Source organism: Dipodomys merriami, unplaced genomic scaffold (genome assembly GCF_024711535.1).
Source record: "Dipodomys merriami isolate MVZ:Mamm:240054 unplaced genomic scaffold, mDipMer1.0.p SCAF_3, whole genome shotgun sequence".
Lineage (NCBI taxonomy): Eukaryota > Metazoa > Chordata > Mammalia > Rodentia > Heteromyidae > Dipodomys > Dipodomys merriami.
The window spans coordinates 111,832,288-111,859,346 of record NW_027204492.1 but is presented as its reverse complement, the minus strand read 5'-3'; the positions used below and the strand labels follow the sequence as shown (position 1 = coordinate 111,859,346).

At 42.2% G+C, this 27,059-nt stretch overlaps 1 protein-coding gene across 1 annotated transcript in view; it reads left to right on the top strand.

Moving 5' to 3' along the window:
- The window catches only part of Txlng (taxilin gamma), a 64,188-nt gene that overhangs the window by 23,978 nt on the left and 13,151 nt on the right, over positions 1-27,059 (top strand). The window contains exons 2-6 of the mRNA XM_070040813.1: positions 561-864; positions 5,727-5,818; positions 15,538-15,708; positions 19,672-19,866; positions 25,374-25,493. Coding sequence (XP_069896914.1) covers positions 561-864; positions 5,727-5,818; positions 15,538-15,708; positions 19,672-19,866; positions 25,374-25,493 — 882 coding nt within the window. The remainder of the gene's footprint in view (positions 1-560; positions 865-5,726; positions 5,819-15,537; positions 15,709-19,671; positions 19,867-25,373; positions 25,494-27,059) is intronic.

The following is a 27,059-nucleotide window of genomic DNA, read 5'->3' as shown; positions in this document are numbered from 1 at the left end:
TTACATTAGTTATATAGAGGAGTGTTTCATTCTTATATTCCCATACATGTTTACAATATGTATAATGTTTTAACATTATTATTATTATTTTTTGTCGGTCGTGGGGCCTGAACTCTGGGCCTGGCCGCTGTCCCCCAGCTCTTCAGCTCAAGGCTAGCCTCTACCACTGGAACCACAGTGTCACTTCCAGCTTTTTCTGCTTATGTGGAATGCTGAGGAATCGAACCCAGGGCCTCATGCATGCAAGGCAAGCACTCTGCCACTGAGCTACCTTCCTAGCCCCTAGCATTATTTTTTTGTGGGGTATGTATGCTAGACAGGCATTCTACCACTGAGCTATATATGTGTGTGTATCTTATCTCCACATATACACACATATCCCCAGCATTATTTTAACTTTTATTACCTTTATACTAAGCTGGCAAGCTGTGATGGGCCATTGGTTTAAAATATGGACTACATATGATTCAACCCCCTCTCTGTGATGGGCCATTGGTTTAAAATATGGACTACATATGATTCAACCTCCTCTTTCATCTTTTCTCTTCTTCCCCTTCTAGTTTGAAGTTGGCACAATGGAAGAAGCTGGAGTTTGTGGGCTAGGGGTGAAAGCAGATAGGTTGTGTAACTCTCAGTCAAATGATATTCTTCAACATCAAGACTCCAGTTGTGGTGGCACGACTAACAAGCATTCACTGGAAGGGGATGGAGGCAGTGACTTTATAACAAAGAACAGGAGTTTGGTAAGCCCAGCATACTGCGCACAGGAGTCAAGAGAAGAAATTCCTGGGCAGGAAGCTCGAACTGGTCCTCCTGATGGTCAACAAGATTCAGAGTGCAGCAGAAACAAGGAGAAAACCTTAGGTAATAATCTCTGCATACTGGTTGGACATTTTCACATATTGCTCATTTTACTCATGGTCTACAGCACAGATGACCATGAACATGACTAGTCTGGAGATGCTTAGCCAATGCCCTTACTGTCTTTGGTGAGGACAATCTCTATGTCTGTTTTGGATATGGGTAAGAGGTAAAAACAGCAGAGTTATGAAGCTCAGTTCATTCTCTAAATAACCAAGAATTAGCTTTCTTCACAAAATTTGGGTACAACAGACAGAAATGTTATTTGACTTGCCTTGTTTGTATCTTTATTGTATTCTGATAAAAATTATGTGAAAACTATTTGATCAATTTCTTTAAAGACTAGGCACAAAACTTTAAAGGCAAAATAGGAATCTGTAGTCAGAAAGGGGGTTGGCTGGCCTTCTAGGGATATTTTTCTCTCTCCCATGATGTAATTTGTGATTTAGACCAAGATTGTAATATGTTTAATCTCAACAGAACTTGAAACCCTCTTGCATTTTAGTCTTAATCCTGCTACTCAGGACTACTCAGGTTTTTATGCTTATTAAATACGTAATATTTACAGTATATGATATGCAGAGTTTTATTTAATGACTTCAAGTTGGAATTATCCTTATTAAACTAATTTTAGGCTATCTGAGAAAATGAAAAAAATTACAGAAATATAAAAAGTAATTTTAATTTCTTATGCATAGGGCATACTTCTTAAATCAGGATCCCTGATTATGTATATAAAAACCAATGTAGTCTTAAAAAGTAACACATAAGGAAGGCTTGGTGACTTATGTCTATAATCCTAGCTGCTCAGGAAGTGAGTGTGATTTGAACCTAGCAAGCCACCCCAGGCAGGAATGTCTGCAAGACTGTTTCCAATAATTCAGCAAAAAGCTGGGCTGGAAGCATGGTTCAAGTGCTAGCTCATCAGCTGAGCAAGCAAGCCAAGCAAGAGCACTAGGCTGAGTTTAAGCCCCAGTACTGGTACAACAACAACAACAAAAAAAAAAACAATACAATGTTACATATGACTAAGCAATTCTACCTGTAGATATCTATACCCAGGAGGATTAAATTTTTGTGTGCTTAGAAGCTTGTACAGGAATGTTCATGGCAGTTTTATCCACAAAAAATTACGCAAAAATGGAAGCAACATAGATATGCATTGGATAATGAATGGATAATTAATGTATGATGTATCCACGTGGTGACATATTAGCGACAAAATGGAATGAAGCATTGATGCATCCTGCATGAATGAATACTATAAAACAATCTGTAAAATGAAAGAAGCCAGACACAAAAGGCCACACATTGTATGATATCATTATATATGTAATATTTAGAATTGACAAATTTGTGGAGACACAAAGTAGATTTGTAGTGGCCAGAGCTGAGAGGACAGAGGAATGCTAACAGGCAAGGGATTCTTTTGGGGGTGCTGAAAATATTCTGGAATTAGAACGTGGTGATGGTTGTATGACTTTGGGAATATACTAAATTGTATACTATTTCTTAACAATGCTGGTGATAAATTGTATACTTTAAAAAAAATAAAAGTAGCTGGGCATTGGTGGCTCACACCTATAATCCTACCTACTAGGGAGGCTGACATCTGAAAGTCATGGTTTGAAGCCCATGAGACTTAGCTCTAGTTAACCACCAGAATGCTGGAAGTGGACCTGCCACTCAGTTGATAGACCTCTAGACTTGAGTGAAAAAAACTAGTGGACTAAGTACAAGCCCCACGACTCTCACTCAGAAACACACAGATTAAGTTTTAACTAGGTGTACTATGAGAGCCTTTAGTCCCACCTACATAGGAGGCTGAGGCAGCAAGGTCATTGGACCCAGGAGTTCAAGGCTCACTTGACAACAAAGTAAGGTCTTATCTCTGAAGATTTTTTTTTTGGTCAGTCATGGCCAAGTCATGACCATGATGGCTTGATCTCAGGGCTTTGGGGATCTCCCTGAGCTTTTTTGCTCCAGGCTAGTGATCCACCATTTTAAGTCACTGTACCACTCCCAGGTTTCTGGTGGTTTATTGGAGATAAGAGTCTCATGGACTTTCCTGCCCAGACTGGTTTTGAACCACGATTCTCAGATCTCAGCCTCCTGCTAGGATAACAAGCATGAGCCACTGGCTCCCAGCTTTCTGAAGATTTTTTTTAAAAAAGTGAATTAGATGTTATGCAAATTCTCTCTAAAAAATAAATGCCCTGGGCTGGGAATGTGGCTCAGTGGCAGGCATGAAGCTCTGGGTTCAATTCCTCCGTAACACATAAATAAGCAGAGAAATGTAGAAGTAGCAGTGTGGCTCAAGTGGTAGAGCACTAACCTTGAGCAAAAGAAGCTCAGGGACAGTGCCCAGGTCCCAGGACTGGCAGAAAAAGATGCCCTATCATCCCCAAAACAAAACAGAAAGACAGTTTGAGGTTTAAAGTCCACCTCCTTCTTCCACTCTCCTCCATAGCAGTATATATACTAAATACCAAAGTCATATTATGTTATAGTAAATCCTTGATATCCTTGATTTGTTGTTCCTTTTAAACTGCTGTTGAAAAAAAAGCCACACATTCTCAGGATGTGGAGTTCAAGTATTGTGCTGAATAGATTTGATTCATTTTTTTTTTCTACAGCACTACTCAATTACCTGCTGATGATATGGTCCCTTTCAGCAAATCTCTAGTTTTACTTTATCACTTCAACTCAGCATATTTATTTATTTATTTATTCATTTACTTATTTTTATTATTATTATTTTTTGTCAGTTGTAAGGCTTGAACTCTGGGCCTTGGCACTGCCTATGAGCTGTTCAGCTCAGGGTGAGCATTCTACCACTTGAGTCACAGCTCTACTTCCGGTTTTCTGGTAGTTAATTGGAGATAAGAGTCTCACAGACTTTCCTGCCTGGCTGGCTTTGAACTGCCATCCTCAGATCTCAGCCTCTTGAGTAGTAGCTAGGATTACAGGAATGAGCCACCAGTGCCTGGCAATGTATTTGTTTTTAACCTTGCTTTTTGGGTACCATTTGCCATTTTATTGTTGTTCTGGTACTAGGACTTGGACTCAGAACCTAAGTACTGTCCCTTAGCTTTGTCAGCTCAAGATTGAACCACAGCTCCACTTCTAGCTTTTAAGTGGTTAATTGGAGATAAGAATCTCACAGACTTTCCTGCCAGGGCTGGCTTTTAACCACGATCCTCATATCTCAGCTAGGATTACAGGTGTGAGCCACCAGCACGTGGCTCATCATTGCTTTTTGGGAGTCACGTCTTCACGAAAGTAAGGCTAGGGAGACATTTATCAGATTATACAGTGACTTTAGCACAACTAATGACAGACAACAAGGGGTTGACAGATGGTCTCTGCACCCACTAAGGTGCAGGAATTGATCGTGTGTGTGTGTGTGTGTGTGTGTGTGCGTGTGTGTGTGGTCTTCGTGTGTGTGTGTGTGTGGTGTGTGTGTGTGTGTGTGTGTGTGTGTGTGTGTGTGTGTGTGTGTGTGTGTGTGTGTGTGTGTGTGTGTGTGTGTGTGTGTGTGTGTGTGTGTGTGTGTGTGTGTGTGTGTTGTCTTCCTGGGTCTTGAACTCAGGGTCTGGGAGCTCTCCTTATGCTCAAGGCTAGCTCTCTACCACTTGATCCACATTTCCAGTTGTGGCTTTTTTGGTGCTTAATTTGAGATAAGAGTCTTATAGTCTTTCTTGTCCAGGCTAGCTTTGAACTAGGATTCTCCAATCTCAGCCTCTTGAATAGCTAGGGTTACAGGTGTGAGCCACATTGCCTGGTATACAACATCCTTAAAATACTGCCTAAAGTTCTTTTCTCATGGGAATTACCCTGTTTTCCTTTATTTGCAGTAACCTTGATTAACACAAGGGGTATTGTTCGTAGTAAATCACCAGAAAATAAGGTATTTAAATTGTTCATAGGAAAGGGTAATCTGTCACCAGTATTTATAATTTTAGATAAGCAGAGTATAGTACCAGTTGAAAATCTTTTGAACTTGCTTCTGTATTTGTACTTGGTTAGGAGGATGCTTTTAAAATTATTCTCTGCCTTTTGTAATTTGCCCTTTGTTTTTACTTTGACATCAGTGATGAGGCAAGAGAATTCTTAAGCCTTAAATTAGAGTTCTCAGAAATGGTGATGTTAAGCCTGGCACCAGTGGCTCATGCCTGTCATCTTAGCTACTCAGGAGGCTGAGATATGAGGTTCATGGGTCAAAGCTAGCCCAGGCAGGAAAGTCTGTGGGACTCTTATCTCCAATTAACCACCAGAAAACTGGAAGTGGCACTGTGTCTCAAGTGGTAGAGTGCTTGCCTTGAGCTGAAGAGCTCAGGGACAGTGCCCAAGCCTAGAGTTCAAGCCCTGCAACCAACCAAAAAACAAAACAAAACAAAAACCAACAAAGAATTGTTGGTGTTAGTGAAGGAGTTAAGAAATTTGAGGTTGGGATGGGGAGCAGAGTGGGGTGCCTATGACCAGAATTTAAAAATAGCATTCTTTTTCTACCCTCCTCCTTTATTTTTCTTCTTTTTTTGGGGTGGGGATTAAATCCCTGGGCATGCAGTCAAGTGCTCTACCATTGAGCTGTACCATCCGTCCCCCAAATAGCTTTCTTTTCTTTTTCTTTTTTGATCATACTGGGGCTTAAACTCAAGGTCTTATGCTTGGTAATGCTGTAATGATGAGCCATTCCTCCAGCCCTACTTGGGGAATTGAGCTGATAAATATTGTGCTTCTAGGTATAGGTATAAACTATTTTACTCTGGATTTAGGAACGTGAGAAGTATTGGTAGAGTTAACAGGTTCGATTTGATTTCATTCTTCTTCAGGGACTTATTTCTTATCTTGTTAATCATCAGGAAAAGAAGTTTTATTACTGATGCAAGCCCTAAACACCCTTTCAACCCCAGAGGAGAAGCTGGCAGCTCTCTGTAAGAAATATGCTGATCTTGTGAGTATTACATCAAGGGTGTGAAGGCCACATTAAATATGGAAGAATGTGTGTATGCTTGATAAGCTTTTGCATATATAATTTTGATATAGCTTAAAATGTAAAATTAATATATTATTCCAAAACCGAAGGGGAGAATCTGATTCCTTGGGCCTTTTTATTGGTTACATAATTAGGTTTAATATGGTAATATATAGACAACATAATAGTGCTAACATGTGGATTTGCTTTTTCCCTTGAGGATGTGGTCTCACTTTGTTGCTCATACTGGTCTCCAACTCTTGGGCTCAAATGATCCTCCTGCGTTTGCCTGCTGAGTAGCTGGATCCCCAGGCTTGTGTCACCATACTGATGTGACTGGCAAATATTTGTGTGTGTGTGTGTGTGTGTGTGTGTGTGTGTGTGTGTGTGTGTGTGTGTGTGTGTGTGTGTGTGTGTGTGTTCATATGTGCATGTGTGTGCACATGCATAAGTGCGCATATGCCAATCTGAGGGCTTGAACTCTGGGCCTGGGTGCTGTCACTGAACTCTTGCTCAAGGCTAGCATTCTACCACTTGAGTCACAGCTCCACTTCTGGTTTTTTGAGGGTGGTTAATTAGAGATGTCTCACAGATTTTTCCTGCCCAGGCTGGCTTTCACCTTGATCCTCAGAACTCAGCCTCCTGAGTAGCTAGTATTACAGGCATGAACCACCAGTACCCAGCTCTCCCTAATCTCCCCCCCCCCCCCCCCCCCCCCGGCAGTAGTAGGGTTTGAACTCTGGGCCTGGGCGCTGTTCCTCAGCTCAAGGCTAGCTCTCTATCACTTGAGTCACAGCCCCACTTCCAGTTTTCTGGTGGTTGATTGGAGATAAGACTCTCACAGACTTTCCTGCCCAGACTGGCTTTGAACCGCTATTCTCAGATCTCAGCCTCCTGAGTAGCTAAGGTTACAGGCGTGAGCCACCGGCTCCTGTCTTCTCCCTAATCTTTTTTGCTCAAGGCTTGAGTCTATCATTTTACCACTTGAGCCACGATTCCATGTTTGGCTCTTTTGGGGTGTTTAGTTGGAGATGTGAGTCTCATGGACTGATGTGAGTCTCATTGACTTCCTGCCCAGGCTAGCTTCAAACTGTGATCCTCATATCTCAGCCTTCTAAGTAGTTAGGATGACAGGCGTGAGCCTGTGCCCAACTCTGGCATAGATTTTCTAAAGATTTCAGAGTTCTTTCAAAATAAGCATCTTGATTTCAGTGTGGTGCCCTAGCTAGATGCCAGTCATTTGGAATGTCTTATTTAACTTTATAAACTATTTAACTTTTTTGGTGTGTGTTACAGGGGCTTGAGCTTGAGAATCTGTGCTCTTGCTCAGCGTTTTTGCTTATGGTTGGCACTCTGACTTGAGCCATACCTCCATCCCTACTTTTTTCTAGTTTTGAGATGGAGCCTATTGGAATTTTCTACCTGAGCTGGCCTCAACCATTATACTCCAGGTCTGTCTCCCAAGTAACTATGATTATAGATGTAAGCCACTGATACTGGGCTTTATTTACCATTTTCTTACAGGAATTGGAGAGATAAAGATTAGCCATTTTGATTGAATTTGTGAGCTATATAGAATGATCTAATAAGACAATACTTTGTATCAACACACACATAACATATATATGTGATATATATATATATATATATAAACATGTTTATGTTTATATATCATATATATATATATATATATATATATATATATATATATATATATATATAAACATGTTTATATATATATATGCTGGTCTTGGGGGCTTGAACTCGGCCTGGGCACTGTCCCTGAGTTCTTTTGCTCAAGGCTAGCCCTCTACTGCTTGAGCTACTGTGCCACTCGTGGGTTTTATTTATTTTTTCCAGTCCTGGGGCTTGAACTCAGGGCACTGTCCATGAGTTTCTTTTGCTCAAGGTTAGCACTCTACTATTTGAGCCACAGTGTCACTTCCAGCTTTTTCTGATTATATGGTACTGAGGAATTGAACCCAGGGCTTCATATATGCTAGACAAGCACTCTACCACTAAGCCACATTCGCAGTCCACAATTTTTTTTTAATGAATAGTTTATTGGAGATAAGAATCTCATGGATTTTTCTGCCTGCACTGGTTTCAAACTGCTATCCTCAGATCTCAGCCTCCTGAGATGTGATATGCCAGTGCCTGGCAATGATATAGTTATTTAGCATCTACTATTTGTCAGGTTATTTTTTTTCTCTTCCAAAGAATTTACCTCATCATTTTTTTCTGGCCTGTGTTTTTTTCAGTTAGCATTAATTATCTGTGAAACTATAAAAGTAATCTCAATGTGGAAGCCATGCCATCCTATTTAAATTGAAGAATGCGAAAAGTTAAACTGGGTGAGAGTTTGAGGCCAGCTTGGGTTATGTTGTGAGACCTTGTCTGAATAATCCAAAATAAAGAAAGCATGGAAAAGTCACAGAACCCTTTGAAGGAAAAGTTGTGGAAACTTTTACAGTAAGTGGTTCTAATTAATTATTAGAATTATAATTTTTATGCATTTTCATCTCTTAGAGCAGTTGTTTTATATTATAAACTATTATTTATTCATATTATAAACCATTACTAGCTCAAAGAAATGAGTTATTATTCAACAAATGAGAGTTACTTCCCATCAGTTAAGAAAGTGGTCCCCATTTGCCCTGTTTAGCTGGGTCTTAGCAGTCTGGCACCTTCCACTATTTGGACAAGAAAATCTTGTGACCCAAACTCTTGTGGGCCACAAGTTACTGCAATGATGGCAGTAACTGTGTGTGTTAGCTTCAGGGAAGGAATGTGTCCATGGGCTATGGTCATAGGCCAGTTCCTGTTGGTGCTATTTGCATGAGAATCATGCAAGAAGTGGTGGGGAAAACAAGAGGGAGGGGGAAGGGAAGGAAAGGAAAGGAAGGAAAGGAGGAAGAGAAAGAAAAATTTAAAAAGTAAAACTGTAATGCTGGTGGCTCATGTCTGTAATCCTAGCCACTCAGGAGGCTGAGCCCTGAGGATCACAGTTCAAAGCCAGCCTGAGCATGAAAGTGAGACTCTACTCACCAATTAACCACCAAAAAAGCTGGAAGTAGAGCTATGGTTCAAATGGTGAACCACTAGTCTTAGGCAAAAATCACTCAGGGACAGCACCTAGGTCCTGAGTTCAAGCCCCAGGAGAGGTACAAAAACCACAACTGGGCTGGGAAGGGTTCAGTGGTAGAGCGCTTGCCTTGCATGCATGAGGCCCTGGGTTCCATTCCTCAGCACCACATAAAGCAGAGAAGGCCAGAAGTGGTACTGTGGCTCTAGTGGTAGAGTACTAACATTGAGCTGAAGAGCTGAGGGACAGTGCCCAGGCCCAGAGTTCAAGCCCCACAACAGACCAAAAAAAAAAAAAAAGCAAAACTGTAGCAGTATACGTACTTGATGCAGTGCTCTGAGAACAGCAGACAGCACTGAGTAGCTTAGAAGATGGAGCAATAGTCATCTCAGCATTTCTCAGATGTACACAAATCATTGGAGCTTTTGTGAACATTCACATTCACCTCTTCTGCATTTTAAAAATTATTATAAAGGTGATCCTGTAAAGACTCCATTTCTTTTTGTACAGTGTCGAGTCTGCATTTTAACAAGCTTCCAGTTGCTGATGCTTCCAAACCTTGCACCATACCTGTAGGAGCAGGGGTTCTAGGGTGTTTTTGTTTATGACTCTTATGGTATCTATCACTTTGCACCATCACTCTGGTTATTACACTGATATATAGCACTCCCCTGTAGAGCTTGGTTCAATGTGATTGTGACCATCCATTTAGGAGATCTTGTTTCATGTTGACTAGGTCATATGGATTCAAGAAATCATGATATTTGAGAGTGAATGCCATTAATGTCCTGTGGCATTATTTCATATTGTTATTCTTTCCATTCCATAGTCAGTTTGTTTAGATTATATTGTACTAGTAATAATCATAAATATGATTGGGTAGATTTATTTCACTTTTTTTTTTTGTGAGAGTCCTTGGGTTTGAACTCAGAGCCTTGGCGCTGTCCCTGAGCTTTTGTGCTCAAGGCTAGTGCTCTACCACTTGAGCCACAGCTCTGCTTTCAGATGTTGGGTGATTAATTGAAGGTAAGAGTCTCACGCACTTTCCTGCCCAGGCTGGCTTTGAACTGTGATCCTCAGATCTCAACCTTGTAAATAACTAGAATTAAAGGCATGAGCCTTTGGTGCTGAGGTTTTCACTCTTTTTTCCTTTTTTTTTTTTAACTGGTCCTGGGGCTTGAACTCAGGGTCTGGGTGCTGTCCCTGAGCCTCTTTGTGCCCAAGGCTAGTGTTTTACCACTTGAACCACAGCACCACTTCTGGTTTTTTCTGAGTGGTTTATTGGAGATAATAGTCTCATGTACTTTTGTGCCCTTTGAACTTGGATCTTCAGCTCTCAGCCTCCTTAGTAGTTAGGATTACAGACATGAGCCACAGGTGCCCACCTTCACTTTTTTTTTTTCATCAGAAATATATTGGATTATTTTGACCCTTTTTTCTCTATGAATTTTTAATGTAGTAGTTCCATGGGGCACAAAATCCTATGTGTACATGTTTTGAAGAAGTGCTATCTTCCTATTTTTTTGTGGGTCCTTGGTCTTGAACTCAGGACCTTGGTGCTGTCCTTAAGCTTTTGTGCTCAAGGCTAGCATTCTACTACTTGAGCCACAGGTCCACTTCTGGCTTTTTTTTTGGTGGTGGTTAACTGGAGATAAGAGTGTCATGGACCTTCTTGCCCTGGCTGGCTTCAAACCACAATCCTCAGATCTCAGTTTCCTGAGTGGCTAGAATTACAGGCATGAGCCAGGCTCTTAGTATTGTTTCTGAAGTTAGTTTTGAATGCCTGATCTTAGTGATCCTGGGATTTCAAAGAGCATTTCATGCAATCTATAGATGAATTTAGGAAAGAATTGGCATCCTCGAAGTATCAGTAGAATTTTTAAAAAGTGTTACACTACAGCTTGGCACGCTGGCATGTTTGTAGTCGCAGCAATTGGAAAGGCAGAGCCAGGAGAATTACTTGAGCCATTATGTTGTTATGGCAACATAGTGAGAGACCCTGTCTCCTAAAGAAAAAGGGAACAAAAAAGTGTTACCCTTATAGGAAACAATGAATTCTGTTCTTTATACACCATGCACAACAATGAGTTCCAAATGGATTAAGTGCTTAAAAATGTTACAAGTTAAGCTTTTAGATTGAAAATCAGTAATTTTCTACTCTCAATCAAAGGTTTCTTACAACATGAAAAGTATTGTCAGGGAAAAGGATTGCACAAATTGACTTTATTGAATTTAGACTTCGCTTCTGCAGAAAATTCCTTACAAGAAAGTCAGAACATATTACAAACTAGGGGAAACATTTCCAACAAATAAAATCAAGAGGGGATTTGGTGTCAAGAATATTTAAGAAAATACCGCAAATAGTATGGAAATGACAACAGAGTGAAAGCTGGCAGAAGACATCTAACTGGCTCTTCATAGAAATGGAAAACAAAAGACACCAAAGTAACTTAACTAACCTAAAGACCCACGAACACGAGGGAGGTGTTTTATTATATTCAGTGGTCAGGAAGATATAGATCAACACCACTAGATATGCAATTCCTTTGTATCTGTCATAGTGACAAAAATTAAGAAATGTGATCTTTTTTGTTTTTTGGTTTTTTTTTTTGGGTCTGGTCGTGGGGCTTGAACTCTGGGCCTGGGCGCTGTCCCTCAGCTCTTCAGCTCAAAGCTAGCACTCTACCACCTGAGCCACAGCGCCACTTCCGGCTTTTTTCTTTTTGCTTATGTGGTGCTGAGGAATCGAGCCCAGGGCCTCAGGCATGCAAGGCAAGCACTCTACCACTGAGCCACCTTCCCAGCCCCAAGAAATGTGATCTTATGTTTTGGGGAGGATGTGGCCTTGCATGATATCCTACACATTGTTGTTGGGAATTAAAGCTTGCCAGCTACTCTGGGTAAGTTTGGCAGTATCATATGAATTGCACATTTAGAAATCATTGCCCAGTTTAGGTTTGCAACCAAGAGAAATTCTGAAATGTGTATACTAGGATACATGAGAATATTCATACTGCTATAAGCAGCAACAAAACCTGGAGATAGTCCAAATGCCCATTAAAGTGTTTTAAAATAAACTATATTTGACAGAGGCCATATGTAGTTCACCACTCCTAAAATATTTACTTGCCTGGACATTTACCGAAAAAAATTGCTAACCCTTGCACAATAGCTACATATCAGCAATATGATGAGTCCTGCCAATGTATATAAATGATAAAATGGGGGCTGGGAAGGTGGCTCAGTGGTAGAGCGCTTGCCTTGCATGCCTGAGGCCCTGGGTTCGATTCCTCAGCACCACATAAGCAAAAAGAAAAAAGCCGGAAGTGGCGCTGTGGCTCAAGTGGTAGAGCGCTAGCCTTGAGCTGAAGAGCTGAGGGACAGCGCCCAGGCCCAGAGTTCAGGCCCCACGACCAGACCCAAAAAAATAAATAGATAAAATGTTGCTCTAAAAGAAAAATAATCTAGGTCTAGGAAGGTGGCTCAGTGGTAGAGTGCTTGCTTTGCATGCATGAGGCCCTGGGTTTGATTCCTTAGCACCACCTAAACAGGAAAAGCGGAAGTGGTACTGGCTCAAGTGGTAAGAGCACTAGCCTTGAGCTGAAGAGCTGAGGGACAGTGCCCCATCTCAGAGTTCAAGCCCCACAGCTGACAAAAAAAAAAAAATCTAGAGTTTTGCTGTCCAAGACACTCTCCATTTACCATATGAGGCTACTTAAAGTGAAAATGAATGCCAGTTATTAGAGATGTTTAAATTTTTCAGTACCTTAATTTTACTAGTTAAAGTCACAAGTAAGCAAGATGTGTGCGCGCACACATGTGTGCACGCGCTGCTCCTAGAACTTGAATCTGGGCCTGGGCACTGTCTCTTAGCTTATTTTTCTCAAGATTAGCACTCTACCACTTGAGCCAGAGCTTCACTTCTGCCTTTTTGGAGGTTAAGAGGATAATAATCTCATAGATTTGCTGCCTAGAAAGGCTTCGAACCATGATACTCAGATATCAACCTCTTGAGTAGTGAAGATCACAAGTGTCAGCCACTGGCACCTGGCTTGTTAGTATTGGTTTTTTGTTTTTTTGTTTTTTTTTGGGTCCGGTCGTGGGGCCTGAACTCTGGGCCTGGGCCCTGTCCCTCAGCTCTTCAGCTCAAGGCTGGCGCTCTACCACTTGAGCCACAGCGCCACTTCTGGCTTTTTTTCTTTTTGCTTATTTGGTGCTGGGGAATTGAACCCAGGGCCTCATGCATGCAGGGCAAGCGCTCTACCACTGAGCCACCTTCCCAGCCCCGTTAGTATTGGTTTTTAAAGGTCTTTATTAGCATGGGTTCATTTTATAAGAGGGGGTTCACTGTGGTATTTTCATATATGCATACAATGTACCCAACAATGTCATACCCTTTATCATTCTCCCTCACCTTCTGCCTCTTCCCCTCCTTCAAACAATTCCAACAGGTTTTTTGTTCTATTTTTTTATTTTTTAGCCAATCCTGGGGCTTGAACTCAGGGCCTGGGCACTGTCCCTGAGCCTCTCTGTGCTCAAGGCTAGCTACTCTACCACTTGAACCACAGTGCCACTTCCAGCCTTTTCTGGGTATGTGGTACGTAGGAATCGAACCCAGGGCTTCATACTTGTGAGGCAAGCATTTTTTATATAAAAGAGTAATGTTGACAGCATTATAAGAGAGCAGTGATTCTTTCTGCAAGGATTTCAGTAAAAAAAAAAAAAATTTTTTTTTGGTTGGTTGTGGGGCTTGAGCTCTGGGCCTGGGCGCTGTTCCTCAGCTCTTCAGCTCAAGGAGCGCACTCTACCACTTGAGCCACAGAGCCATTTCTAGTTTTCTGGTGGTTTATTGGAGATAAGAGTCTCACAGGGACTTTCCTACCTGGGTTGGCTTTGAACCGCTATCCACAGATCTCAGTCTCCTGAGTAGTTAGGATTACAGTGTGAGCTACTGGCACCCAGCTTTTTTTTTTTCCCCTAAATTTTCAAGGTAAGGTTTCACTATGTAGCTCAGGCTAACCATGAATTCACAATTAATCCCCCCGTCTCCGCCCTCTTGAGTCCTGGAATTATAGCTGTGTACTGCAGTTCAGTAAAGGTGTTCTTACAGATTGTCTGAAAGATGCTTGGATGTATGTGCATGCAAATATGTGTTTGGGAGCAGTATGTGGTTTGAGCTCAGGGCCTTGGGATTTCTAGGCAAACTCTTGAAGTTCACCTCCATCCAGCTTGATATGTTTTGAAAGACCACAAGGTGGCACTATTGTTCTTTAAGTTATGACAGCATCATTTCCTCCTTCAGGAAAAGCAGTACAGAAAGGTCAGTAAAGCTGCCATCTTAGCTGTAGTGTTCTTTTAACCTTGAGATAGCCATTTGCTTTGAACTTAAAATTGCAGCATTTTCTACAACTTTTGAATGCTGCTTATTAAGTTACAAATCAGTATTGGAATGTCTAGGGTGTTATTTTAGAAAAATAAAACAATATTGATTCCTAAAATATTTTTAAAAGAAAATAATGAGCCATAAAGTACAATAAATCTATATTTTAAGTGAGGATCATGGCTCAGTGGTAGAGCACTTACCTAACAAGTGCAAGGCCCTGAGTTCAAGCCCCAGTACTGCAAAAAATATGCCATAGTTTATGTTTGGATTTCAGCACTTTTTTTTTTTTTAATCGGTCGTGGAGCCTGAACTCAAGGTCTGGGTGCTGTCCCTGAGCTCTTTAGCTCAAGGCTAGCGCTCTACCACTTGAGCCATAGCAGTACTTCTGGCTTTTTCTGCTTATGTGGTGCTGAAGAATCAAATCCAGGGCCTCATGCATGCAAGGCAAGCGCTCTACCACTGAGCCACCTTCCCAGCCCCTTCAGCACGTCTTTTGACAGGCAGAAAATTTGTCTAGACAGATAGCTCATCCATCAGGCAGCAAATCAAGACATGTCTGGCCTTGGAACTAAGTTAGTCCTAGCCTTCAGCATTGGCGGAAGTCTAGCCAGAACACATCAGTTTGTTTTCAGAAGGGTTAAGTAAGCCCAGAACGTGGGCAGTGTTGCCAGTGGGCCTTCAAAATCTTCTGGGACAGGAAGTGTCCAGTTCAACACCCAGGGTTATACCTGGAAGTTGAAGAGCTTACACCCCTGGGAGGGGGCTGAAGACCTGTGCTTATTAGCCTTTGGCGGAAGGCAAGTGAATCAAGGACTCAAGGTCAACACGGAAGCCAAGGAAGAAGCCATTGTAGAGGTTTTGAGGTTTAATTTGATTCTGAAAACTGCAAAAGTAATGAAGGTCATTTTTTTCCACTTACCCTAAAAGTTGCTTGGTTTTCTATTATATCTGGAACTCAGAGGAAGTTGGAAGTGTTGGAAGATATAAAACAACATAAATAAAATCACAGTATTTGGCTTTTTGTTGTTATTTCTTTGTTTCTTTTCTTTTTCTCTGTTGGGGATTTAGTCCAGGGACTTTGCTCATGCGAGGCAAATGCTTTTACTGCTGAGCTGTAGCCTGAGGCCAGAATTTGGCTCTTTAAAGACTGCATAACTCATACTATAATTCTTTCAGCTTTTACTGTAAGGTCTTTGTTATACTTCCTAAATATAAAGTTCTTGATTTTAGCTGGAGGAGAGCAGGAATGTCCAGAAGCAAATGAAGATTCTGCAGAAGAAGCAAGCCCAGATTGTGAAAGAGAAAGTTCACCTGCAGAGTGAACACAGCAAAGCTATCTTGGCAAGAAGCAAACTGGAGTCTCTCTGCAGGGAACTTCAGCGACACAATAAGACTTTAAAGGTTAGTCTGTTGGTTTTTCTGTTTTTTTTTTTTTTTTTTTTTTTTTAAGAGGAACTTACTCAACTGGTTTTTATAGTTACGTTATACCTTTTTGAAATGAAGCCATGTCTCTGCTTGGGCTGGTGTATGTGAGCTAGTAACAGTTTTTTCCTATGTTGTGCTATCCCATTTAAGGAACGAGGCCTTTGTTAGTTCCCTCATTCTTGGTCCCAGGTAGTCTACATCCTGATGTTTATATCTGTTGCTCTCTTAAGAAGCTCAGAGTTGCCAGCTTTCTGCTGTGTGCCAGTAGAGCTGATAACCATGAACACAGAGCTGCTATGAAGTGAGAAGCTAGTAAGGGACTTGAGATAGTGAATCTGAGAAGGGAGAACTGCTGAGATAGACTTGCCTGAGTCTCCTGGCCTACATCTAGCTCTTTGATGCTGAGTACTTTGATAGTACAGCTATACTAAGACCAATTATAAAGGAGGAATAAGCATATATCCTAAGTTCAATTGGTATCCACAGGAAATGAGGAAAAAGCAGAACCATGTGAAGGAATCTGTCTTAAACAGTGGGACAGACCTGCCCTGCCCTTGAGTATATATACTATAGTAGCACTTTGAGTAGTTTTTCTTTTCTTTCTTTTTTTTTTCCTTGTGCTGGTTCTTGGGCTTGATCTCAGGGCCTAGGCACTGTCCCTGAGCTTCTTTTGCTCAAAGCTAGTGCTCTACCACTTGGGCCAGAGCTGTGTTTTTGGAGTTTTTGGTAGTTTAGTGGCAATAACAGACTTTCCTGCCCAGCTGGCTGCAAACTGCGATCTTCAGATCTCAGCCTCCTGAGTAGGCAGGATTTTGAGTCAATGTATTTAGCTCTTAATTAAAGCAGATGGTATTTTTCCTTCACAAAAAGTCATTTTGAGTAGACAGGTAAAGGTCTTGACACACAGCCTAGCAAGAATTAATGTTAAGTTTTTTTTTTGTGTGTGTGTGTGTGTGTGTGTGTGTGTGTGTGTGTATATATGTATGTGTATACATACATACCCGTCCTGGGGCTTGAGCTCACAGCCTGTGCTTTTTGCTCAAAACTAGGGCTCTACCACTTGAGCCACAGTTCCACTTCCAGCTTTTTGGTAGCTAACTGGAGATAAGAGTCTCACAAACTTTCTTGCTGCAGCTGGCTTTAAACTGCAATTCTCAGATCTCAGCCTCCTGAGTAGCTAGAATTACAGGGGTGGTGCTCAGCAGTGTTGTCTTTATTAATATGTTAGTAATAATAATAATTATTATTATTTTTGGAGTACTGGGTTTAAACTCAGGGCCTAACGTTTGTTAGAAAGGCACTCTACCATTTGAGCCATCCCCTTGGCTGCCTTTAACATTTAGTTACTTTTCAAGTAGGGTCTTGTATTTTTGCCGGGGCTCACCTGGACCCACAATCCCTGGAGTATAGCTGATGGACTTTTCTGCCTGTGCAGGCTTTGAACCTTGATCTTAGAACTCAACTTCCTGAGTAGCCAGGATTACAGGTGTTGAGCCACTCGTACCCAGCTCCTTAAGCTTTTTTTTTTTTTTTTTAGCTCAAGCCTGGGCCTTGTCCCTGAGCTCTTTTTTGTTTTGTTTTGTTTTGTTTGTCGGTCATAGGGCTTGAACTCTGGGCCTGAGCACTGTCCCTCAGCTCTTCAGCTCAAGGAGAGCACTCTACCACTTGAGCCACTGCACCACTTCTGGTTTTCTGAGTGGTTTATTGGAGATAAGAGTCTCCCATCCTGGCTGGCTTTGAACCTCGATTCTCATATCTCAGCCTCCTGAGGAGCTAGGATTACAGGTGTGAGCCACCGACACCTGGCCAGTGCTTTACCACTGCAATGCCACTTTCGCCACTTCTGATTTTTGAGTGGCTAATTGGAGATAAGAGTCTCCTAGACTTTCCTGCTTGGGGAGGCTTCAAACAACCATCCTCAGATGTCAGCCTCCTGAGTAGTGAGGATTATAGGCGTGAGCCACCTGCTCCTGCCTCAGTAAGCTTTTAAAAAATGTTATTTGTCTCTTGCCTTGTCAGTAGTGGAAGGTGTGACCCAGCAATTAACTTCAGGAGGGGCTTTATTGGGCTGATATAAAGTCATGTTCTATGTGATCAGTGAAGAGGGGGTTGGCAGCATGAAGAAGCTTTAGATAGTTGTATCACACTTGTAATGATATAAGCGACAGTTTGTGTCTCTTATTTTCTATTTTATTTGTGATGTGCCTGTGCTTGAAAACTCAGGGCCTGAGTGCTGTCCTTGAGCTTTCTTTTTTTTTTTTTTTTTTTTTTTTTGGTCCGGTCGTGGGGCCTGAACTCTGGGCCTGGGCACTGTCCCTCAGCTCTTCAGCTTAAGGCTAGCGCTCTACCACTTGAGCCACAGAGCCACTTCCGGCTTTTTTCTTTTTTCTTATGTGGTGCTGAGGAATCGAACCCAGGGCCTCAGGCATGCAAGGCAAGCACTCTACCACTGAGCCACCTTCCCAGCCCCTGTCCTTGAGCTTTCTTGCTTAAGGCTAACACTCAAGCACTTGAGCCACACCTCCGCTTTTGATTTTTTTTTGCCAACCCTGGGGCTTGAATTCAGGACCTGGGCACTGTACCTGAGCTTCTTTTCCTCAAGGCTAGCACTCTACCAGTTGAGCCACAGTGCCACTTCCAGCTCTTTCTGTTTATGTGGTACTAAGGAATTGAATCCAGAGCTTCATGCATGCGAGGCAAACAATCTACCACTAAGCCATATTCCCAGCCCCACTTCCGAATTTTGTTGTTGTTGTTGTTGTTGGTTGTGGGGCTTGGACACTGTCCCTGTGCTCTTCAGCTCAAGGCAAGTGCTCTACCGCTTGAGCCACAGCACCACTTTCTGGTGTTTTGGTGGTTTATTGGCGATGAGTCTCACGGACCTTCCTGCCACTTTCCTGCCAGCGCTGGCTTTGAACCATGATCCTCAGATCTCAGCCTCCTGAATAGCTAGGATTATAGGCATGAGCCACCGGTGCCTGGCCCACTTCTGAATTTTTTGATGCTTAATTGGAGATAAGTCTGATGAACTTTTCAGCCGGGGCTGACTTCAAAACCTTAGCCTCCTGAATCACTAGGATTATAGGCATAAGCCACCAACTATCAGCGTTGTGTTTCACAACTATTTGGGAAAAGACTGGCTTCTTTTTGGTGGTACTAGCATTTGAACTTAGGATTTCATGCTGCTAGGCTGGCATTTTACCACTTGAACCACAGCTCCAACCCTCATTTGCTGTTGTTTTTTGTTAGTTGTGGGGCTTGAACTCAGGGCCTGGGTGCTGTCCCTTAGCTCTTTTTGGCCAATATCTAGTGCTCTACCACTTTGAGCCATAATCCCACTTCCAGTTTTCTGGTGGTTAATTGGAGATCCTCACAAACTTTCTGACTGGGTTGACTTTGAACTGGGATCTTCAAATCTCAGCCTCCTGAGTAGCTCAGATTACTGATGTGATCCACCAGCACCCAGCTTTTTGGTGGTTATTTTTCTTTTTTTTTTTTTTTTTTGTCTATCATGGGGCCTGGGCTCTATCCCTCAGCTTTTCAGCTCAAGGCTGGCACTCTACCACTTGAGCCACAGTGCCACTTCCGGCCTTTTCTGCTTATGTGGTACTGAGGAATCGAACCCAGAGCCTCATGTATGCAAGGCAAGCACTCTACCGCTGAGCCACCTTCCCAGCCCCTTGGTGGTTATTTTTGACCTAGAGTCTTGTGAACTTTTCTGCCAGGGCTGCTCCTAAGGATCTTGGATTACAGGCATGAGTCGGTGGCACCCATCTCACTTACTTTTAAGTGAGAACCTTTTGGTCCTAAGGAAGAGGAGCTAAAGCTCAGAAGCAACATGTCAGGGCAGCAGTAGCGAACCTGCATTACAGCTGCTGCTTCTGTGAGCATCCTGTCTATAGATCTTCACTATTAACAGAAATTATTTTGGGAATTAAGGAAGAAAATATACAGCAAGCCCGAGAGGAAGAAGAACGCCGTAAAGAAGCAACAGCCCATTTCCAGATTACTCTAAATGAAATCCAAACCCAGCTGGAACAACATGACATACACAATGCCAAACTCCGGCAGGAGAACATCGAACTGGGAGAGAAGCTGAAGAAGCTCATTGAGCAGTATGCACTGAGGGAAGAGGTAATAGCTCTCTGTTGGTTTAGCCATCTACTCAACTAGGAAAACCCTCTCCATTCACTACTGCAGTAAAACTACTGCCATAGGAATAGCTGTTTTAGAACATAAGGGTAGTTACTAGGAAAAAAAATGACCAAGAGGATTAGTTAGACTCATCATGTAATGGCCTGCAAGTCTGTAGATTTGGCTAGGTGAGAGAATTTCTAGGAGGTTGTTAAGAGCTGCACATCTTCCATGTGATACTGCAAGATGGCATTTTCACATCCAGATCATCTTCCTTATCTGATACCTGTATCAGATATTTATGATCATCAGAGTATCTATGGACATTTGCATTTACAGTACTTAAGATACTCGTTTTTTTGTGGGTTTTTTTTTGAGTCAGGATCTTGCTATGTTGCCTAACCTGGTCTTGAACCTGTGAGCTCAAAGGATTCTCCTGCTGCAGCGTCCTGGGACCATGAGCATGTACAAACTATGCCCAGTTTTACAAGAAATTATTTTCAGTTTTTTTGCTCTGTCTGAGGGTCAAACCCAGGGCCTTAGTTGTGCTAAGGTTTTCTACCACTTAGCTACACTCTGTCCTGTTCTTTATTTACTTTCAGGTTTGGGGACATGCTATGTTAGCTCTTTATCACTGAGCTATCACACAGCCCCATGATTTTTTTTTCTTTTTCTGATAGTCTAACTACATAGCTCAGACTGACCTTGAAGTCTCCATCTTCTTGTTTCAGACTTTGGAGTACGGGAATTACAAGTGTATGCCACTATACCTAGTTTATTCTTTTGTTGTTGTTGTTGTCAGTCATGGGGCTTGAACTCAGGCTGGGCACTGTCCCTCAGCTCTTCAGTTCAAGGCAAGCGCTCTACCACTTGAGCCACAGGGCTACTTCTGGTATTCTGGTGGTTTATTTGAGATAAGAGTCTCACTGATTCCTTTCCTGCCCGGGCTGTCTTGAACCGCGATTCTCAGATTTCAGCTTCCTAAGTAGCTAAGATTACAGGTGTGAGCCACCAGCGCCTGGCTAACCTTAGTTCTTTTTTTTAAAAAAAAGAGTTTTGCTTACTCTCACCATGCTTTACTTTTTTTTTCTAGTCCTGGGGCTTAAACTCGGCCTGGGCTTTTACTCAAGGCTAGCTCTCTACCACTTGAGCCACAGCACCACTTGCAGCTTTTTCTGTTTATGTGGTACTAAGGGTACTGAAGGTACTGAAACCTGGGGCTTGCTAGGCAAGCATTCTACCAGTAAGCCACATTCCCAGCCTCATGCTTCACTTCTGTTTGTTTCTTTGGTGTTGGGAATGAAATCCACTACCATCTTGCACCTACTGGGCATGTCCTCTACCACTGAGCTTCACCCTAGGATTCTATTTTTTGGTGTGTGTGTGCCAGTACTGAGGTTTGAACTCAGGGCCTTGCATTTGGCCTTTTTGCTCATGGCTGATGCTCTACTGCTTGAGCCCATGCCTCCACTTGTGGCTTTTTGCTGGTTAATGGGTTTTGTCAGCCTGAACTGGCTTTGAACTGCCATCTTCAAAGCTCAGATTCTCGGTTTTCAGTAGTTAGGATTATAGGCATAAGCACTCAAAACCAAGCTCCTAGTGTGTTTTGACTCCTTAAATTATCCATCTATGTATATTATCTATAGTATATATTATGCATATATATGATGTATATAATATATATTATGGATAGAAACACCAAGAACATGATTCTAACTATGGGGCCATGTAAGAGGATGAGAGCAAGGGGAGAGGGAAAGGAAAGATGAAGGGTGAATAATTTCAAACACAGTGTAACTATGTATGAAGAATGCATAAAAATCTCAATGAGAGCTATTGATTAATAGGATTTTGAGGTGAAAAAGAGAAAGCAATAGAGAAGGATATTCTGAATAAAACATAATAGATGCACAGCTGAAATACCATAATGAGCCCCCTTGGTGGTCATTAATACATACTAAAAATAACAATGAATGACAGGAAAGTAAATCAGGCTCAGATGGGGGAGCTGAGCATCACCAAGAGAGGAGGGCTCAGGAAAATGTTGGAGAGGAATATGGTGCATACAGTTTATTTGTGTGTATGAAAACAGATACGTGGAAGCTGTGGGAATTGCTTTAAGGGGGAGTGGGATGGGAGGCGAGGTGGCAAGATAAGGTTTATTGAGATTCATTGAGTGGAAAGGTCACAATGAAACCTCCCTTGACTAACTGATATTTGCTAATAGGAAACAGGAAAAAATGTTAAGAAAAAAATGCTAGCTTAAAAACAAGAGAATATAAAAAGACGGTACTGGTGGCTCACGTCTGTAATCCTAGCTACTCAGGAGGCTGAGATCTGAGAATCGCGGGTCAAAGCCAGTCCAGGCAGGAAAGTCCAAGATTCTATTATCGCCAATAAACCACCTGAAAACTGGAAGTGGTGTTGTGGCTCAAGTGGTAGAGTGCTAGCCTTGAGCTGAAGAGCTGAGGGACAGCACCCAGGCCCAGAGTTCAAGCCCTACAACTGACCCCCTTCCCCCCCCCAAAAAAAAGAATATATTACCTGGTTTTAGCAGATGGCATCAGTTTCATCCATATTTCTCTACATTGTTTAGAAGCAATCCAAAGTGTTCTATTTTTCCACTCACAGATATTGGAATGGATAGCTTAAAGGATAATTTGTGCGTGTGTGTGTGAGGGGGTTCCTGGGGCTTACACCCAGGGCCTGGACGCTGTCCCCGTGCTTCTTTGCTCACAGCTTCTGCTCTATTACTTGAGGCACAGCTCCACTTCCGGCTTTTTGTTTTCACTTGGAGATAAGATTCTCACAGATTTTCCTGCCCAGGCTGACTTCAAACCAAAACCCTCAGAGCTCAGTCTCCTCAGTAGCTAGGATTACAGGCTTGAGCCATTGGTGCCCAGCTAAGATTCTTTTTTCTTTGGGGGGCGGGGTCCAGTCGTGGGCCTGAACTCTGGGCCTGGGCGCTGTCCCTCAGCTCTTCAGCTCAAGGCTAGCACTCTACCACTTGAGCCACAGCGCCACTTCCAGCTTTTTTCTTTTTGCTTATGTGGTGCTGAGAAATCAAACCCAGGGCCTCAGGCATGCAAGGCAAGCGCTTTACCACTGAGCCACCATCCCAGCCCCCTAAGATTCTTTTTTTTTTTTTTTTAAATATTTTGTTGGTACTGGGGTTCGAACTCATGACCTTGAGCTTGGTAGGCAAGCACATTGTCATTTGAGCTGCACTCCCAGCACCGTTCCTTTTAACCATAACGATAATAACATTTTCACACCTAAACACTTAAGTATTTCATACTAAATATCTGGTCATGTTTAAAATTTTCTGCTTAATCTCCTTTTTTAAAAAAGAAGTTGGATTAAAATCCAAATTCAAAAGCTGTCCATTTCACTGGTTTCTATCAGGTCTCAGAAATAGGTTTCTTATTCCTTTTTTGTATGGTTGCTGTTTTTATTCATTTATGTTTTTTGGGGGGGGGATCAGTCATGGGGCTTGAACTCTGGGCCTGGGCGCTGTCCCTCAGCTCTTCAGCTCAAGGCTAGCGCTATACCACTTGAGCCACAGCACTACTTCTGGTTTTCTGGTGGTTTATAAGAGATGAGTCTCACAGGTGTTCCTACCTGGGCAGGCTTTGAACTGAGATCCTCAGATCTCAGCCTACTGAGTAGCAGGATTACAGGAGTGAGTCACGGCACCTGGCCATTTATGTATTTTTTTAATGCCAATACTGGAGCATGAACTCAGGGCTTCCCATACTTGCTTAGCTTTTCTGCTCCAAGCTAATGTCATGCCTCTACTTCCAGCTTTTGTTTTCTAGTTAATTAGAGATAAGAGTGTCAGATTTTCTTTACAATAAAAAAATGAGTCTCAGATTTACCTAGGCTGGAAAAAAAGAGCCTCAGATTTACCTAGGCTGGCTTTGAACCTCAGCCCTCAGATCTCAGTTTCCTGAGTAGCTAGGATAGCAGCTATGAGCCACTGGCACCAGGCTTCTTTTTTTGTTGTTGTTGGAGAGTATTCTCTTTCTCCCTCTCTCCTCTCTCTCTCTCCTCTCTCTTTGTCTCTCTGTCTCTCTGTCTCTGTCTCTGTCTCTCTCTCTCTTTGGTCTTTGAGCTTCAATTTTCTTATAATTTAATTCATAAAGCCTTATTTTTCTTATAATGATTCCTTTAGGGCTGGGAAGGTGGCTCAGTGGTAGAGCGCTTGCCTTGCATGCCTGAGGCCCTGGGTTCAATTCCTCAGCACCACATAAGCAAAAAGAAAAAAAGCTGGAAGTGGCGCTGTGGCTCAAGTGGTAGAGCGCTAGCCTTGAGCTGAAGAGCTGAGGGACAGCGCCCAGGCCCAGAGTTCAGGCCCCACGACCAGACCCAAAAAAAAAAAAAAAAAAAACACACAAAAAAAACCCAAAAACAAACAATGATTCCTTTAGTTTTATTGTTTAATACTACAATCTACTTCTGTATAGATGTAGCAGATTTGAAAATGTCATCTTTAAATCATACAACTTAGGATTCTTTCTTATTTTGAATCGCACGGGATGTATTTCCTTTGTAAGGAAACAACTGTGATGAGATCACTTGCAGATGAAGAGAAATCCTCTGCTGCTGTCCTGGCACACAGTGGCTGCCTTATTCCCCACCATTATACCTGCGAGCTTCCTGGTCTTCTAGCTTCTTTTCTTTTTGTACCAGTCCTGGGGCTTGAACTCAGGGCTTTGACACTGTCCCTGAGCTTTTGTGCTCAAGGATAGCTCCTCTTCTAGTTTTTTGGTAGTTAATTGGAGATGAGAGTCTCCCAGATTTTCTGGGCTGGCTTCAAACCGCAGTCCTCAGAGCTCAGTATTCTGAGTAGTTAGGATTACAGGCATGAGCCTCTGATACCCAGCTTCTTTGAAAAGGTTTGTTTTGAGATGGTTTTTGTGTGTATAATCACATGATAATTTTGTTTGGAGATACAATAATGTTTTACCAAATGTCTGATACATGCCAGGCACCAAGCATTTCGTGTGCTTACACCATTACATTCACAGTTCTGTCACCATTCTGCCAGGCGAGTGTGGTCAGATGCCTCTACTTAGGCTCAGCAGGCTCAGAGTTTGTCCAGAGCCATGCCCAAGAAGGGCCTTAACTGCTGCCATTTGTACCATCACATGCTGCCACCAGCTGAGAACTTTGGAGTGTCTAACAGGTAGAAGAAAGGAATGAATGTTCAAGTTGTGTGAATTTAATGACTTAATTTTCTTACCTGTCTTAGTCTTCATGTAGTTGGAGCCTTATCTTCAACACAGGGCAGAACCAGGATTGCAAAGCTAGTGATGGAGACAGCCCAGCTTTGACAGCTGGCCACAGGGCATGGGTCCTGTGCTCTGGGGACAAAAAGCCCCTGTGCTCTTAGCTGTGGTGGTATTAATGGGAAAGCAGAGCAAGAAGGTTGTAACTGCAGTTTGTTCTGCACCGTGTGCCCCTTTGCTCATGAAGTGATGGAAGGAATTTGGCTTTTCCCATAGCATATTGATAAAGTGTTCAAACATAAGGAGCTCCAGCAACAGCTTGTGGATGCCAAACTTCAGCAGACAACGCAGCTGATAAAAGAAGCTGATGAAAAACACCAGAGAGAGAGAGAGTTTGTAAGTTCTATTTCTTTAAAAAGATGTTGCTAAAATCATAAGCTGAACTCTAAAACATTTAAACTTACTCTATATGCATTGTTGTCTCTGGGGCATGCTACTTGTTTTTGTTTGTTTTTGTTTTGCCAGTCCTGGATCTTGAACTCTGGGCTTAGACACTGTCCCTGAGCCTCTTTGTGCTCAAGACTAGAGCTCTATCACTTGAGCCACAGTGCCACTTCTGGCTTTTTCTGAGTAGTTTGTTGGAGATAAGAGTCCCATGGACTTTTTGCCCAGGCTGGCTTTGAATTATGATCCTCAGATCTCAGCCTCCTGAGTTGCTAGGATTACAGGCATGAGACATGATTGCCAAGGATTAGAAATAATTTTTAACAGAATTCATTGTTGATCTAAAAGCTCACTCTTGTTCTCAGATTGAATGCTCTAATTATATTGCCTATCAGTAATTGTAAATGCAATAGCATTTTTTTGGCTACAGATATTTAGTATATGGAAATTCTGCTTTATGCACTTGTTTAATACAAACAAGTATTAAACCTGAGAAACGATGATAATAATGTGGACTATTGCATCCAACACTGACTCAAATAGACCAGGTCCCCAGATGGGTGCGGTGTAAAGACTTGCTTCCTTAGTGATTTCATGTCATCAATGTGCATGCGGGGAGTCTAGGATTTAGAGACATTATTCACACAAAAAATGTGGTCCCTTCTGTATCTACTCAAAGTGGGATCCAGTGCTCAACTGAAAAATGACTATTATTTCTTAAGTTACAGAGTATAAATTTTGCACACACATAGTCACGTGTTTCAGGCATGTAGTTTCGGTTTCAGTAGTTTTTCAGACTTCTTTGGACTATATGTGATACTGTATTTCAAAGACAGTTTCACAATTGCTTAGTGTGTTCTTGAAAACCTCAGTGTATAAATGAAACCTCCTATTTCTTCTTAACCTGATTTTTTTTCCCCATTGGGCTTGAACTCAGGGCTTGGGCACACTGTTCCTGAACTCTTGCTCAAGGGTAGCGCTCTATCACTTTGAGCCACAGCTCCACTTCCAGTTTTTGAGTGGTTAATTGGAGATAAAAGTCTCACAGGGCTGGGAAGGTGGCTCAGTGGTAGAGTGCTTGCCTTGCATGCATGAGGCTCTGGGTTCGATTCCTCACCACCACATGAGCAGAAAAAGCCGGAAGTGGTACTGTGGCTCAAGTGGTAGAGTGCTAGCCTTGAGCTGAAGAGCTGAGGGATAACGCTCAGGCCCAGAGTTCAGGCCCCACAACTGAATGCCCCCTCCCTGCCATAAAAAGGCTCACAGACTTTCCTGCCCAGGCTGGCTTTGAGCCGTGATCCTCAGATTTCAGCTTCCTAAATAGCTAGGATTACAGGTATGAGCCACTAAGGCCTGGCTGCCTTCTTCTTCTTCTTCTTCTTTTTTTTTTAAACAAAGCATATAGAAACTGGTTCTTAGATTTCATTGCTTTGCTCTTCAGCCTTTTACTCTTTTACTTATGTGAATGATGTTGAGATTCCTAGCTATATTTTCTCTTCATATTACACATGCAGTTAT